At 41.2% G+C, this 16,257-nt stretch overlaps 1 protein-coding gene across 11 annotated transcripts in view; it reads left to right on the top strand.

Moving 5' to 3' along the window:
• pds5b (PDS5 cohesin associated factor B) overlaps window positions 1-16,257 on the top strand; it is a 263,499-nt gene that overhangs the window by 63,083 nt on the left and 184,159 nt on the right. For all 11 annotated transcript variants that reach the window (XM_072262926.1, XM_072262916.1, XM_072262922.1 and 8 more), the window contains 3 exons: window positions 2,566-2,696; window positions 8,391-8,594; window positions 8,765-8,851. In XM_072262926.1, the coding sequence (XP_072119027.1) occupies window positions 2,589-2,696; window positions 8,391-8,594; window positions 8,765-8,851 (399 nt within the window). In that variant the 5' untranslated portion in view covers window positions 2,566-2,588. The remainder of the gene's footprint in view (window positions 1-2,565; window positions 2,697-8,390; window positions 8,595-8,764; window positions 8,852-16,257) is intronic.

Genomic DNA, 16,257 nt, shown 5'->3' with positions numbered 1-16,257 from the left:
TGGAGGGTTGTCAGAGGTTACAGCGGGACATTGATAGGATGCAGAACTGGGCTGAGAAGTGGCAGATGGACTTCAACTCAGATAAGTATGAAGTGTAGTGGTTCATTTTGGTAGGTCCAATTTAAAGAGAGAATATAATATAAATGGTAAGACTCCTGGCAGTGTGGAGGATCTGAGAGATCTTGGGGTCCGTGTCGATAGGACACTCAAAGCTGCTGCACAGGTTGACAGTGTTGTTCAAAAGGCATGTGGTGTGTTGGCATTCATCAACTGTGGGATTGAGTTGAAGAGCCGTGAGGTAATGTTACAGCTATATAAGACCTTGGTCAGACCCCATTTGGAGTACTGTGTTCAGTTCTGGTCACCTCACTACAAGAAGGATGTAGATACTATAGAGAGAGTGCAGAGGAGATTTACAAGGATGTTGCCTGGATTGGAGGGTGTACCTTTATGAGAATAGATCGAGTGGACTTGGCCTTTTCTCCCTGGAGCGATAGAGAATGTGAGGTGACTTGATAGAGGTGTATAAGAAGATAAGAGGCATTGATTGTGTGGATAGCCAGAAGCTTTTTTCCAGGGCTGAAATGACTAACACGAGGGGGTATAGTTTTAAGGTGCTTGGAAATAGGTACCAAGGGGATTTCGGGGGCAAGTTTTTCACACGAGAGTGGTGGGTGCATGGAATGTACTGCTGGTGGCTGTGATGGAAGCAGATACAATAGGGTCTTTTAAGAGCCTCTTAAATAGGTACATGGAGCTTAGAAAATAGAGGGCTATGGGCTAGGGAAATGCTAGGCAGTCTGTAGAGTAGGTTACATGGTCTGCACAACTTTATGGGCGGAAGGGCCTGTAATGTGCTGTAAATTTCTATGTTCGATGGATATATATCAGAACTTGTATACAAACCATTGCCATTACTAAATATAGGAAATAAAGGAGAATGGTTGAAACATACAGCGTTTCAGATACTGGAAAACTGTTAGCTTTGGGTAATATTAGCCTCATTTATGCAATATTGTTGATCATTCTATAAGTACATTTGCTGTGCTTTTTTGCCGATTGGGACAAAGAAGAAGAGTGTATACGAGAAGAAAATTAATAAAACTGCAGATGCTAGAAATCCAAAATAAAAACAAAATGCTAGCTATTCAGTAGATCAGACAAAAGAGAAACAAGCAATGATTTGGATCTGCCACCGTACATCAAACTGGGAAAAAGATGCAAGTTATATTTCAGTAGGCGAGAAGATGGAAGAGGAACCCTGATCAACTGAGTTAAAGTGGCTTAATAGAAACAGAAACTAGCACATTAAGCTTCTTGGTTTATGTAATGTCTTGTTAATGGTAGGATTGTGGCACCTGCCTAGCACTAGACATGTATGAGTAAAATAAGATAAACTGAGGCAACGAAAGTAACAAAACAGAAAATGGAAGAGGAGATCAGGTGAGGGACCCTTCACTTTATCTGTGAAGAGGAGAACAAGTTCATCAAGGTGATAAAGTTTTAAGGGAATTGGGAGATTCTCAGATTCCTGTAAATAATTTGTTAAGGTTGAACACGGACTGTGTCTGTGGATTCTAGTTTGTGAATGGCTACAGCATGTTTAAGATGATGTCTCACAGCTGCTTCTTTGGAGCAAGATAAGGATTAAAGCTCACACAGATCCACAAAAGAGATCTCCTGATTTTTCACACCTTTTGGTTTCGACAAAAGGCGGTTGCTGATGGGGATAAGACAGGACATTCCTTTCTTAATTAAAGCTTAAATTTGGTGGAGTCTCTTATTTAAGTTATTAAGTTTTGCCCTATTTGAGTAGCTGGAATGTCTATCGAACTGATTGTTCTTTTGTATTGGTGGCCTTATAAATGGTAACAATTCTGGAAGTTGAGCAGTGAACTTGTTTGAACCGCCAGAGAGATGAGAACGCTTCTCCCCCTGATGTTGGGACCAAGTTCCCTTGCTGGCTGAGCTTGAAGAAATAAACTGGTGAAAAGATAAGTAACAATCTTTTTGTGCTGTGGTTATTTGGTCCGGTGAATTTAAGTTTAGAAAGGTAGCAATGAAGCTGGGCAAGGGTGATGTGGCGTGGTGGGGAAATACGGGAATACTTTGACAAGCTGAAGTCGTGAAATCAAAGTATGCTGTGTAATTTTTTGGTAGTGTACTTCAGCCCTGTTGGACATATTTAGCAGGTCTGATTATATATGGACAGGAAAGTGAAAAGGATGATGGGTAAAAAATGTTTCTTGTGTAGGCTGGAAGAAAGAGCATGTTGGCTAAGGATGGAGAATTCTGTATAGACTCCAGAAGATTTCAACTTACTCTGACCAGATAAGGAAGTTTATTTTGAACTTGCATTGAGTCTTGTTGTAACAGTGCAGTATGCTGTATAGTGGTATGGTAAACTGAAGAGTGATTATACCAAACGTAGTTAAACTGTCTGTACTTGATGTTGATGTGTGAATATCAGAAGTGGGAAGACATCCCTATCACTGGCACTTAATGTTTCATAAGCTAAAGTGGTTTTAAAAAAAAACCTTTATTATGTATTCTGTTTATTTTCAGGTGAGAAAACGTGAATTTTTACTATGGCTCACACAAAGCCCAAGGCCAATGATGGAAAAATTATATACCCACCCGGGGTTAAAGAAATCTCTGATAAAATATCCAAGGAAGAAATGGTTCGAAGATTAAAGGTTTGTTTTCAATATAAAATAATAAACTGGAATTTATGCACCTTGGTATGCACTCTTCTGTTACAAGAGTGATTACAATATTGATAAGTCCTCAAAATGAATTAATTAGTCAGCTGTGGATAAGTTCCAAGCATGTAGGTGTCGTGAATCATGCTACTTCTGAGAACATTAATCCACTATAGGAAGGCTGTGATTAAGAAAGAGGGGGCGTAGAAAAGATTCATAAAGTTGTGTGGACTGGTTTGAGTTATGAAAGATTGGATAAGTTGGATATGTTTTCCCCTGTAATGATGGTGTGATAGAAGTAGTAAAATTCTGAGAGGCATATGTAGGGTAGATAGCCAGAGTCTTGTTTCCCATGCTGGAGCTGTCTTATACTTGAAGGCATAGGTTGAAGTTGAGAGGGAGGAGGTTTAAAGGAGATCTGAGGTGTAAATTTTTCACAAGGAGCATTCCTTTTTGTTTGGAATGAGCTATGAGAGGATATGGGGAGGCAGGAGCAGCACCAACATATAAGGGGCATCTGGACACATACTTGAATGAGCAAGGCACAGAGAGATTTAGTAATCCCACTTGCCTGCATTAATTCTATCAATAGGCATGATAGTTGGCATAGACACAATGTGCCAAATGACTTGTTTCTATGCCAACTATCAGCCTGTCTATGTTAATACATCAGGAACAAATTTCTTGATTCGCAGCAGTTTTGTAAGTAGGATTGTTGGAGAACCTTACAAGCAAAAATATGGATGATAGTGAAAGGTTATTTTTGGGTGTTTGCATCTTCCAGGTGAGGTGACACTTCACCTGTGAGTCGGCTGGGGTGATATACTGCATTCGGTGCTCCCGATGTGGCCTTCTATATATTGGCGAGACCCGATGCAGACTGGGAGACCGTTTTGCTGAACACCTATGCCCTGTCCGCCAGAGAAAGCAGGATCTCCCAGTGGCCACACATTTTAATTCCACAGCCCATTCCCATTCTGATATGTCTATCCACGGCCTCCTCTGCTGTAAAGATGCAGCCACACTCAGGTTGGAGGAGCAACACCTTATATTCCATCTGGGTAGCCTCCAACCTGATGGCATGAACATTGACTTCTCAAACTTCCACTAATGCCCCACCTCCCCCTCGTACCCCATCCGTTATTTATTTATATACACACATTCTTTTTCTCTCTCTCTTTCTCCCTCTGTCCCTCTGACTATATCCCTTGCCCATCCTCTGGGTTGTTTTTCCCCCCTCCCCCTTTTCCTTCTCCCTAGGCCTCCTGTCCCATGATCCTCTCATATCCCTTTTGCCAATTACCTGTCCAGCTCTTGGCTCCATCCCTCCTCCTCCTGTCTTCTCCTATCATTTTGGATCTCACCCTCCCTCTCCCACTTTCAAATCTCTTACTCATTCTTCCTTCGGTTAGTCCTGACGAAGGGTCTCGGCCCGAAACATCGACTGTACCTCTTCCTAGAGATGCTGCCTGGCCTGCTGTGTTCACCAGCAACTTTGACAAAATGGTGATGGATGAACTCTAAATTTTGTAGTCATTTGTGTGAAGATTTGTTTTTGGAAATGTCAGTCACCTGTTGTTGATGCAACAAAGGATTCAAATAACTGGTGATATACTTTATGATATTTGTATTTCTGTACAACTGTATTTTGGAAAATTCTGCAATGGAAATATTTTGGCAAGGTCAAAAATAGTTAGACTTAAGCTTAATTATTATTTGAATGACTTTTGCTGTAGTTCAGTGGGACTAGATAAAATAGAGCTTAGAAGTTATAATGGAAAACCATACATCAATAAAGCACTGTTTCAGATCAGGAAGCCATTGACAGATGTTACTGTACAATATGCTAAAGAATCTGCATGATTAATTTGAGCTATAACAAACTAACTAGTTCACACAGAGTCATGGACTTGTAGAGTAGACTGCCATCTAGTGATAGCTGTGCCGTAAATTCAATAAGGAACTGAATTGTTTCATGAATCAGCATATTGTGTTAATATAGGGGTTAATGATGCACAGTACAGTTGGGTTGGTTTTGAGAATTAAATTTCCACACTGGAATGCCTATTATAGAAGTGGTACTGTTATTTGTTAATGGTGAGATTTACTTGATATTGGGACCATCTGCAATCTAATTTCAGCATTCCCAATATTCTGAATTGGGGCTTAAGCTAAAATCAAATTACTGTTTATACCTTGGGCATAGTGAAGTTAAGGCCTTGAGGACCAAAGATAATGTGTATTAATGACGATTGCAAGCATTAATGATTTAGATATGAATGTAAGGCATATACTATGAGAAATCATTATGGTGCTGGGCTACAGGACCAAATTGATCAATTGGTAAGTATAAGCAGAGCAATGGCCGGTGGAATTCACTCCTGATAAGTGTGAGGTGACACACTTTGGGAGGTGTGTATGAGTAGGACAGAGGCTTAATGTAAGGATTCCAGTAGCCATGAGGAACAGGGGGTACGAGTGTAAGGATCCCTGAAGGTCATAACACTTCTAGTGGGGAAGGAGGCATGCAGGATACCTGGTTTCACATGCTCGTGCATAGATTGTAGGATTAGGAAGTCTATGGTAAAACTTTGGTTGGGCTTTAGCTCTGGTACTCTGCACTTCTGGTCACAACATCATAAGGATGTAAAGAAAATGCACAAGAGATCCACCTGGATGCTGCCTCTATTTCTGTTAAGGGGTGAGATTGAATAGACTGGGATTATTTTCATTGGAATGTAGGAGGCTGAAAGGAAACCTAATAGACAAAAGCAGAATTACAAGGGCCATGGTTAGAGTTGAAAGTAGGGAAGTTTTCCTCATGCAGGTGTCTAAAGCTAGCAGGTGTGGATTTAGGGTGGTGGTGAGAGGGTTAGAGGGAATCTTATGATATTTTAACCCCCACACAGATGGTAGTTGGAATCTAGAACTTTTTTTCCCAGAGGCATTGTGGGAGTGGTGGAAGCAGGTACTCTTACAATATTTGAGACGTATATTGATAAGCACTTGAATAACCAAGGTATGAAAGTACTCACAAATGTGATTAATGTGGATAGTTACTTGATAGCTGGCATGGATTTGGTAAGCCAAAAGTCCTGCGTCTGTGTGAGATAACTCCATTATCTGCACCAAGTACTTTCTTTGAAAGCAATGGTTCTTGTTTTTAAGATTATGTTTAAAAGATTCTTTTTGAAGGCTGGAGTACCAAAGAAATTAGTGGTGTTCACTTTGGACTTCCTATTGTTCCCTTGCATTATTCAGAGTGTTGGCCTGACTAAGCTATTTGAAGGCTGCATAGTCTCAGTATAAGTATTATAATTTTGCTGGATGGCAGCATTGAACTAAAGCCAGCTTTGGGATCAGCTAGTCTCAAAGTCTTCATCTTGTATATTGATCAGCTCACACCAGTTGTAGTTAGTGATATTCTCCCTTTTTGCTTACTATATTCTGTAGGAATAACTATACTACATAGAGGTGACTGGCAAAAGCGGCTTCAGTGGATTTGCATATTTTAAATGAGGGTTATTGCTCTCCCTGTTCTCTAACCTCCAAAAGTTAACTTATGAATATCTAAGTTGTAGGGAGCTTTAAAAAAAAATCCAAGGAAGTCACAAGGACTAAGACATGGTCATTTTTAAGAACTTCTGCTTTAATTAAGTACTTGCCAACTTTTTTTCTCCAATAAGCATATATCTACAGTGGCATGCAAAAGTTTGGACATCCCTGGTCAAAACTTCTGTTACTGTGAATAGCTAAGTGAGTAAAAGATGACCTGATTTCCAAAAGGCATAGAGTTAAAGATGACACATTTCTTTAGTATTTTAAGCAAGATTACTTTTTCTTTCCATCATTTACAGTTTCAAAATAACAAAAAAGGAAAAGGGCCTGAAGCAAAAGTTTGGGCACCCTGCATGGTCAGTACTTAGTAACACCCCCTTTGGCAAGTATCACAGCTTGTAAATGCTTTCTGTAGCCAGCTAAGAGTCTTTCATTTCTTGTTTGGGGAATTTTCACCTGTTCTTCCTTGCAAAAGGCTTCTAGTTCTGTGAGATTCTTGGACCATCTTGCATGTACTGCTCTTCTGAGGTCTATCCACAAATTTTCAATGATGTTTAGATTGGGGGACTGTGAGGGCCGTGGCAAAACCTTCAGCTTGCATCTCTTGAGGTAGCCTATTGTGGATTTTGAGGTGTGTTTAGGATCATTATCCTGTTGTAGAAGCCATCCTCTTTTCATCTTCAGCTTTTTTTTTTAAACAGAAGGTGTGATGTTTGCTTCCAGAATTTGCTGGTATTTAATTGAATTCATTCTTCCCTCTACCAGTGAAATGTTCCCCATGCCACTGGCTGCAACACAAGTCCAAAGCATGATCGATCCACCCCTATGTTTAACAGTTGGGGAGGTGTTCTTTTCATGAAATTCTGCACCCTTTCTCTCCAAACATACCTTTGCTCATTGCAGCCAAAAAGTTCTATTTTAACTTCTTCAGTCCACAGGACTTGTTTCCAAAATGCATCAGGCTTCTTTAGGTGTTCCTTTGCAAACTTCTGACGCTGAATTTTGTGGTGAGGATGCAGGAAAGGTTTTCTTCTGATGATTTTTCCATGAAGGTCATATTTGTGCAGGTGTCGCTGCACAGTAGAACAGTGCACCAGCACTCCAGAGTCTGCTAAATCTTCCTGAAGGTCTTTTGCAGTCACACGGGGGTTTTGATTTGCCTTTCCAGCAATCCCACGAGCAGTTCTCTCGGAAAGTTTTCTTGGTCTTCCAGACCTCAATTTGACCTCCACCGTTCCTGTTAACTGCCACTTCTTGATTACATTACAAACTGAGGGAACGGCGACCTGAAAACGCTTTGCTTTTTTTTTATATAGCCTTCTCCTGCTTTGTTGGCATCGCTTATTTTAATTTTCAGAGTGCTAGGCAGCTGCTTAGAGGAGCCCATGGCTGCTGATTGTTGGGACAAGGTTTGAGGAGTCAGGGTATTTATAAAGCTTTGAAATTTGCATCACCTGGCCTTTCCTAACAATGATTGTGAACAAGCCATAGCCCTAACAAGCTAGTTAAGGTCTGAGACCTTGGTGAAAGTTATCTGAGAGCTCAAATCTCTTGGGATGCCCAAACTTTTGCATGGTGCTCCTTTTATTTTTTTCAGTCTAAAATTGTACGAAACAAAAAATAATACACTAATCTTGCTTAAAATGTTGAAGCGAATGTTTCATCTTTAACTTTGACTTTTGGAGATCAGTTTATCTTCTACTCAACTTAACTATTCACAGCAACAGAAACTTTGACCAGGGTGCCCAAACTTTTGCATGCCACTGTATGTATGCGAAAGAATCTTTCACTATATTCACTTCAGTGTTGCTGATATTAAACTGGATATTGTAATTCTGATTAATTTTGGGTATAAGTGATTCTGAAAGGATCATATTTCAATCTCTACCTCCTCCCTCTTATTGTGTTCCAAGTTTTGTCTGTATCTGGTGGAGTAAGTGACTAATAGTGGGACTTGATGCTGACCTGAGCTACAATTCCCAGTACCTTGCAGACAAGTTGAATACTGTGGATATGACTAACTGGAAAGGGAATTTCTTCTTCTTTGTAGACATTCGGTTTAAATATATATAATCTGAGTTAACTAAATGTTGAAGTTGCAATATAAGTATGTTTAACTTTGTCTCTTAGATGGTTGTAAAAACCTTCATGGACATGGACCAAGATTCAGAGGATGAAAAGGAGTTGTATCTCAATCTGGCACTACATCTTGCTTCTGATTTTTTCCTTAAGCATCCCGATAAGGATGTGCGACTGTTGGTTGCCTGCTGCTTGGCTGATATCTTTAGAATCTATGCCCCAGAGGCACCCTATACATCACCAGATAAACTTAAGGTAAGGTTGTAACTGATTCAGAAATTTCTATTTGCTCTTTCTCTTAAATAAATGCAAATCTGACTAATATTAGTTTCATTCTTATTAGTTATTGGAATACTGTTATATATTGCTCAGTCAAGTCTTGTTTTCAAAGTTGTTCAAGTGTTTTAAAATTTTGTTCTGTTTAGGATATTTTTATGTTCATAACTAGACAACTAAAGGGACTGGAAGATACAAAAAGCGCACAGTTTAACAGATACTTCTATTTACTTGAGGTGAGTGGTATAATGCACCTTTTTTTGAATGCCACAGTTAATAGGAAATTGCTGCTTGAATTTCTTATTGGTCCATATGGTTGAATTCTCAGTTGCTTTGAGAAGCAAAAGTGTGCAGATCTTTGAGTCAAGTGGAACGTTGTCATTTGCACAAGTACCATGAGGTACAGCTACATTGCAGACCTTGCTTGCAGCTGCATCACAGGCACATAGGCTCAGAATGCACTAAACTGTTTGACAGCACAAATCTGTTTTAATGTAGCGGTCTATCTTTTAGTCCTGTCTATAGTTGCGTACCTGTAGCTATTAGGCATCAACTTCCAATTGTGGTCTAATAACCCCTTGCACAGTTTTTCCCTTATTTTCCACGAAGTATTTAGAGTTTACTTCAGCTGGTCACACTGTGATTTGTATATCAATGATTGCATTTCCTTGTTCTTTTTTCATATTGAATAATTCTGTAGAATTTTATTCTCTATGATCCCTGATCCTTGACCCTGGTTGTCTTATTTGAGATGATGCTGGTGCTGTAGGCCTTTCTGTCAGTTCAGATTTGTGGTGTCAGCTAGTAATCTGCAGCATTACTTTAACAAGTGTATTGCATTTCATATTCTCAGAGTGGAGGGCAACTGGGCACTGACCACAAGTGTCCCCAGCATTGCCTTGTACAGAGTAACCAAAACATAGAGCTTTCACATTTTATTTCTTTATGGTCTAATGTGTGACAGATGGATACCTTAATCGCTCTTGTTTTCCCCCTCTATTTTTCAGTGGGCTTCCTCTACTTCATCAAATGTGCTAATATGTTATTGTTGCATTAATTCTAAAGCTTAGTCCAAGGTGACCCTGTCTTTACAATTTACCTTAATGTGAATGTTAGTAAGGAATAAAAGTCCAAAGTTTTTAATGGTTTTTATTTTTTGACGAGATATAACCTTCTGAACATATGCATTTTCTCTTGTAGTTCAGCTTTCTCCTCCTTTGTCTTTGAAGACTTCGTTGCCTCTCTGTAAATATTTAAACAAATCACAGCTTGTTTGTTTAATTGTTAGCAATGGTAATCTTGGCGTAGCCATTCCGAAGTTCTCCGACATGCCCGGTCATTTTGTTTCTGTTTGGAAACTTTGACATTTTGCAGTACTGCTTGTTATATTTGTCTTGAGTATGTCATTTCATCCATTGAGCCTCAAGAAGGTAACATCTAACATTAAAGACCCTCACCATGAGCCATGCCCTCTTCTGATTACAATATCAGAGGAGATACAGGAGCCTAAGATCCACTCTCAACATTTTTACTCATTTGATTTCTGAATGCATGAACCTTGCTATTCCTTTTCCGTACTTGGTATTTTATGCAACTTGTAGCATTATGTCTTGCCCTGTACTGCTGTCACAAAAAATTCAAATTTCACAACATATGTCAGTGATAATAAGTCTTGATTCTGATTGTAATCTGGGTCGCATCTCATTCTTCAGGAAGATCCACCAACTTATGAGCCTCTACAAGCCTTTTTCAATTTCTCTAGAATATTAACTTTTTTTGTTTCTGATTTATGTACAGTACTGTGCAAAAGATGTAGGCACATGTATATAACTAAGGTTACTATGACTTTTGCACAGTACTGTATTTGACAATGTAGAGCGGAGAGTAAGTTGCAGAGCAGGAGCCAAGGATGTTGGAAATGGTGAGTGAGGAGTGTCGTGTGAGGGATGTGGGATAGGTGGCAGTGAAGGAGTGTCAAGGGAGAGGGTGGCGATTTGCAGATACACACAGCTTTGAGACACCAAGCAAGGTCATTTGATTCCAAACAACTAGTTTATTAATCATCGTAACATGTCTGTCTTGTGCTTCCTACTCCCTCCCATCTCCTTTCCCAACCAGGATTACCCCTCTCCCAGCCCCCTTCCCACTCTCAGAACATAATAAACACTCATATCAGAATCTGGTCTGTCATCACTCACATATGTGATGAATTTGTTTTTTACAGCAGAAGAACTATGCAATGTATAAAATTACGACAGTATTGTGCAAAGGTTTTAGCACCTTGGCTATATATACAGTGCCAATAAAAAGCATTCACATCCCCTACCCCCAGAAGTTTTCATGTTTTATTGTTTTACAACATTGAATCGCAGTACACGCTGACGATCAACACTGGTGCACCTCAGGAGTGTGTACTTAGCCCACTGTTCTACTCTCTGTATATGCATGACTGTGTGGCTAGGCATAGCTCAAATGCCATCTATAAATTTACTGATGATACAACCATTGTTGGTAGAATCTCAGGTGGTGACGAGAGGGCGTACAGGAGTGAGATATGCCAACTAGTGGAATGGTGCCGCAGCAACAACCTGGCACTTAACGTCAGTAAGACAAAAGAGCTGATTATGGACTTCAGGAAGGTTAAGACGAAGGAACACATACCAATCCTCATAGAGGGATCAGAAGTGGAGAGAATGAGCAGCTTCAAGTTCCTGGGTGTCAAGATCTCTGAAGGTCTAACTTGGTCCCAACATATGGATGTAATTATAAAGAAGGCAAGACAGCGGCTATACTTTATTCGGAGTTTGAAGAGATTTGGCGTGTCAACAACTGCACTCAAAAACTTCTATAGTTGTACCATGGAGAGCATTCTGAAGGCTGCATCACTGTCTGGTATGGAGGGACTACTGCACAGGACCAAAAGAAGCTGCAGAAGGTTGTAAATCTAGTCAACTCCATCTTGGGCACTAGCCTACAAAGTACCCAGGACATCTTCAGGGAGCGGTGTCTCAGAAAGGCAGCATCCATTATTAAGGAGCTCCAGCACCCAGGGCATGCCCTTTTCTCACTGTCACCATCAGGTAGGAGATACAGAAGCCTGAAGGCACACACTCAGTGATTCAGGAATAGCTTCTTCCCCTCTGCCGTTGGATTCCTAAGTGGACATTGAAGCTTTGGACACTACCTCACTTTTTTATATACAGTATTTCTGTTTTTGCACATTTTAAAAAATCTATTCAATATATGTAATTGATTTACTTGTTTGTTTGTTATTATTTTGCTCTGCTAGCTTATGATTGCATTGAACTGCTGCTGCTAAGTTAACAAATTTCACGTCACATGTCGGTGATAATAAACCTGATTCTGATTTAATTTGGCTTTTTTTTACACTGATAAACAGAAAAAGTCTATTTTGTGTCAAAGTGAAAACAGATCTATACAAAGTGATTTTAAATTTAATTTCAAATATAAAACATAAAATAATTGAATGCATAAGTATTCACCCCTTTTAATATGACACACCAAATCATCACTGGTGCAGCTAATTGGTTTTAGAAGTCATATAATTAGTTAAATGGAGATCTGTTTTTGAAGACCTGTGGGTAGTCAAGGTGTTTCAATTGATTGTAGTAAAAATACACCTGTGTCTGGAAGGTCCAACCGCTGATGAATCAGTATCTTGGTAAAAGCTACATCATGAAGACAAAACACTCCAAACAACTCTGCAAAAAAGTTATTGAAAAGCACTAGTCAGAAGATGGATGCAAGAAAATTTACAAGTCAATTGGATATTCAGTAATCAAGAAATGGAAAGAATATAGCACAGCTTCCTGGAGCAGGCTGTCCTTAAAAACTGAGTGACTGTGCAAGAAGGGGACTAGTGAGGGAGGCCACCAAGAGACCTATGACAACTCTGGAGGAGTTACAAGCTTCAGTGGCTGAGACGGGAGAGACTGTGCATACAACAACTGTTGTCTGGGTGCTTCACTAGTTGCAGCTCTATGGCAGAGTGGCAAAGAGAAAAAAGGCACTTTTAAAAAAAAAAACTCACAAGATCTCAGCTAGAGGTTGCTGGAAGGCATGTGGGAGACTCTAAACTGGAAGAACGTTCTATGGTCTGATGAAACCAAAACTGAGCTTTTTGGCCATCAGACTTATGTTTGGCGTAAGCCAGACACCGCACATCATCAAAAAGGCATCATCCCTACCATGAAGCATGGTGCTGGTGGCTGCAACATGCTGTGGAGATGCTTCATTGCAGCAGGCCCTGGAAGGCTTGTGAAGGTGGAGGGTAAAAATGAATGCAGCAAAATACAGAGAAATCCTGGAGGAAAACCTGTTGCAGACTGCAAGAGAACTGCAATTTGGGAGAAGATTTGTTTTCCAGCAAGACAGTGATCCCAAGCATAAAGCCAAAGCTACACAGGATTAGCTTAAAAATAAAAAAAAGGTTAATGCCCTGGAGTGGCTAAGAGTGTCCAGACCTCAATCCAATTGAGTATTTTTGGCTGGACTTGGAAAAAGGCTGTTCCCTCACAAACCCCATGCAATCTGACAGAGCTTGAGCAGTTTTGTAAAGAAGAATGGGGAAAATTTGCAGTGTCCAGATTTGCAAAGCTGATAGAGACCTATCCACACGGACTGAAAGCTGTAATTTCTGTCAAAGGTACTTTTTTTCCATAGATGCTGCCTGGCCTGCTGAGTTCCTACAGCATTTTGTGTTTGTGGCTCAGATTTCCAGCATCTGCAGATTTCCTCTTGTTTGGAATATAAGGTTTTGTTCCTCCAACCTGAATGTGGTCTTATTGTGACAGTAGAGGAGGCCATGGATTGACGTATCAGAATGGGAATGGGAAGTGGAATTAAAATGGGTGGCAGCTGGAAAATCCCACTTTTTCTGGCAGACGAAGAGTAGGTGCTTGGTGAAGCGGTCTGCCAATCTACGTCGGGTCTCACTGATATACAGGAGGTCACACCAGGAGCACTGGACACAGTATATAACCTCAACAGACTCACAGGTGAAGTGTCGCCTCACCTGGAAGGACTGCTTGGGCCCCTGAATGGTAGTGGAGGAGGAGGTGTAGGGGCAGGCATAGCATTTGTTCCATTTGCAAGGATGTGCCAGGAGGGAAATCAGTGGGGAGGAACAAATGGACAAGGCAGTTGCATAAGGAGTGATTCCTGTAGAAAACAAAGCTGTGGGGGGCGGGGGAGGTGGTGGGAGGAGAGGAGAGGAAAAGATGTGCTTGGGGGTTGCGACCCTGTTGGAGAAGGTGGAAGTTACAGAGAATTATGTGCTGGATACAGAAATTGTTGGGGTGGTAGGTGAAGGCAAGAGGAACCCTATCCCTGGTGGGGTGGCAGGAGGATGGGGAAAGGCAGACGTGCATGAAGTGGAAGAAATATGGTTGAGGACAGTGTTGATGGTGGAGGAAGGGAAGATCTCTTCAACAGACATCAGTAGATAAGCTGTCTCCAGAGATACAGACAGTGAGATCGAGAAAAGGAAGAGAGGTGTCAGAAATGGACCAGGTAAATTTGAGGGCAGGGTGGAAGTTGGAGGCAGATTTGATGAAGTCAACAAACCCAGTATGGGTGCAGGAAGCAGCACTGATGCAGTCGTCGATGTAGCTTAGGTGGGGGATGGATGCCAGTGTAGGTTTGGAACATGGACTGTTCCACATAGCTGACAAAAAGGCAGGCATAGCTGGGACCATGCAAGTGCCTATGGCTACACCTTTTGCTTGAAGGAAGTGGGAGGAGCCAAAGGAGAAATTGTTAGGAGTGAGGACAAGCTCTGCTAGACAGAGAGTAGTGGTGGAAGGGAACTGGTTGGGTCTTGTGAACGGAAAGAAACAGAGCTTTGAGGCCTTCCTGGTGCAGGATGGAGGTGTATAGGGTCAGGACATCCATAGTGAAAATAAGATGATGGGGGCCAGGGAACTTGAAAGTTTTGAAAAGATCAGAGCGTGTGAAGTTTCATGGATGTAGGTAGGAAGGGACTGAACTAGGGAGGGGATAAGTCAGAGTCGATATATGCAGATATGAGTTCAGTGGGGCAGGAACAAGCTGAAACAATGGATCTACCTGGACAAGTGGGTTTGTGGATCTTGGGTAGGAGGTAGAAACAGGAGATGCGGGGTGTGGGAACTATGAGGTTGGTGGCAGTGGATGGGAGATCCCCAGAGTTCATGAGGTCAGTGTTGGTGTGGGAGACAATGGCCTGGTGCTCCTTAGTGGGCACTGGGCTTCAGCAAGGTAGAGGTCAGAAGGCCAGACTACTACAGCACCCCCTTTATCTGTGGGTTTGATGGTGAGGTTAGGATTAGATTGGAGGGAATGAAGAGCAGAGCGTTTGGAAGGGGTGAGTTTGTAAAAAGAGAGAGGAGTGTTGAAGTTGAGACAGTTGATGTCCCGTCAGCAGTTGGAAATGAAAAGGTGCAGAGCAGGCAGAAGACCAGGGTGGGGTATCCAGGAAGAGGAGGCAGGCTTAAGTCAGGAGAAAAGGTCATTGGTGCGGGGTGGAGAGTCCTTGCCAAAGAAGTAAGCTCTGAGATGGAGGGGGCGGAAGAAAAGCTCAGCATCATTGAGGTGTGGGTGCAAGGGGACAGAAGTGAGGCTCTTACTGTGCACAGAATGTTCTGCCTCATAGAGGGGAAGGTCGGAGGGGATGGTGAAGACCTGGCATGGATGAGCCCTGGGATCGGAGCAGGGAAGGGGGTTGGTAGTGTCTGAGAGCAAGGGAAATTTGGTGTAAGAGGAAGATGGAGTTTCTAAGGGCCTAAGAGCTGGTGGTGAGTGAGACAGGATTACGGTGTGGTGGTGGGGGAAGGCGAGATGGGGGTTCCAGCAGCCGTGCGTGAAGAACTGGCCTGATAGTCAAGGCTGGAGTCTGAGTAGGGGGTTGTGCAAGTGGCACTCTGGAGACGTTTGAAGAGGTTGGAACCTGCATTGATGGCGGTAGAGTCTGGGTTTTGAATCTGTTGTGGATCATTAGAGCCATTGAAGTCGGTTGCCGAGGTCCAGAATAACAGAACTAGTACTGATATACTTATTCTGTCGTATTTCAGACAAAATCAGAAATGGATGAGAGGTGATTTTTGTGGTTTTTGTTTTGGGCATCTTGAGATTGATAATGTGATGTCTGTGACCCTGGAGCACCCTAATAAGGGCATTGTTAGCAAAAAAGCTCATTGTTAATTGTCTTTTTTTTGCAGTAGAATTTTGCTTTATTTAATCAAGAGGAACTATTGCTTTATATCTCCATTCCTCAAAAAAATGTTGTGTTTTATATATAAAACATGGAACTAATGCTAGAATATGTGGAACATTGCAAATCAATTGACATCTGAAAGGCTGAAAGCTTCAATTTCTGAGACCTCAGTTTCATTCCTAAGAAATGCATTCTTTTGTTTTATTAATTTTTCAAGTGTTAGATAACACAGGAATACAGTCAAGCCATTTGAAAAATTATCTGTTGAGCTGCAATGGTCATTGTAATGATGCTGATTTGCATTCTGGTGTCAAAGTACATTTGACTGGCCTGCCACTGTTTATTACCAAAGCAGAGTATTCAGTTACCTTTTGATACTATTGGCATGGTCATATTGATAACATACCATTAGTTTTATTGAATTTAATA

Source organism: Mobula birostris, chromosome 7, assembly GCF_030028105.1.
Source record: "Mobula birostris isolate sMobBir1 chromosome 7, sMobBir1.hap1, whole genome shotgun sequence".
Lineage (NCBI taxonomy): Eukaryota > Metazoa > Chordata > Chondrichthyes > Myliobatiformes > Myliobatidae > Mobula > Mobula birostris.
The sequence above is the reverse complement of the archived record's forward strand: the minus strand, read 5'-3'. Positions and strand labels throughout refer to the sequence as shown.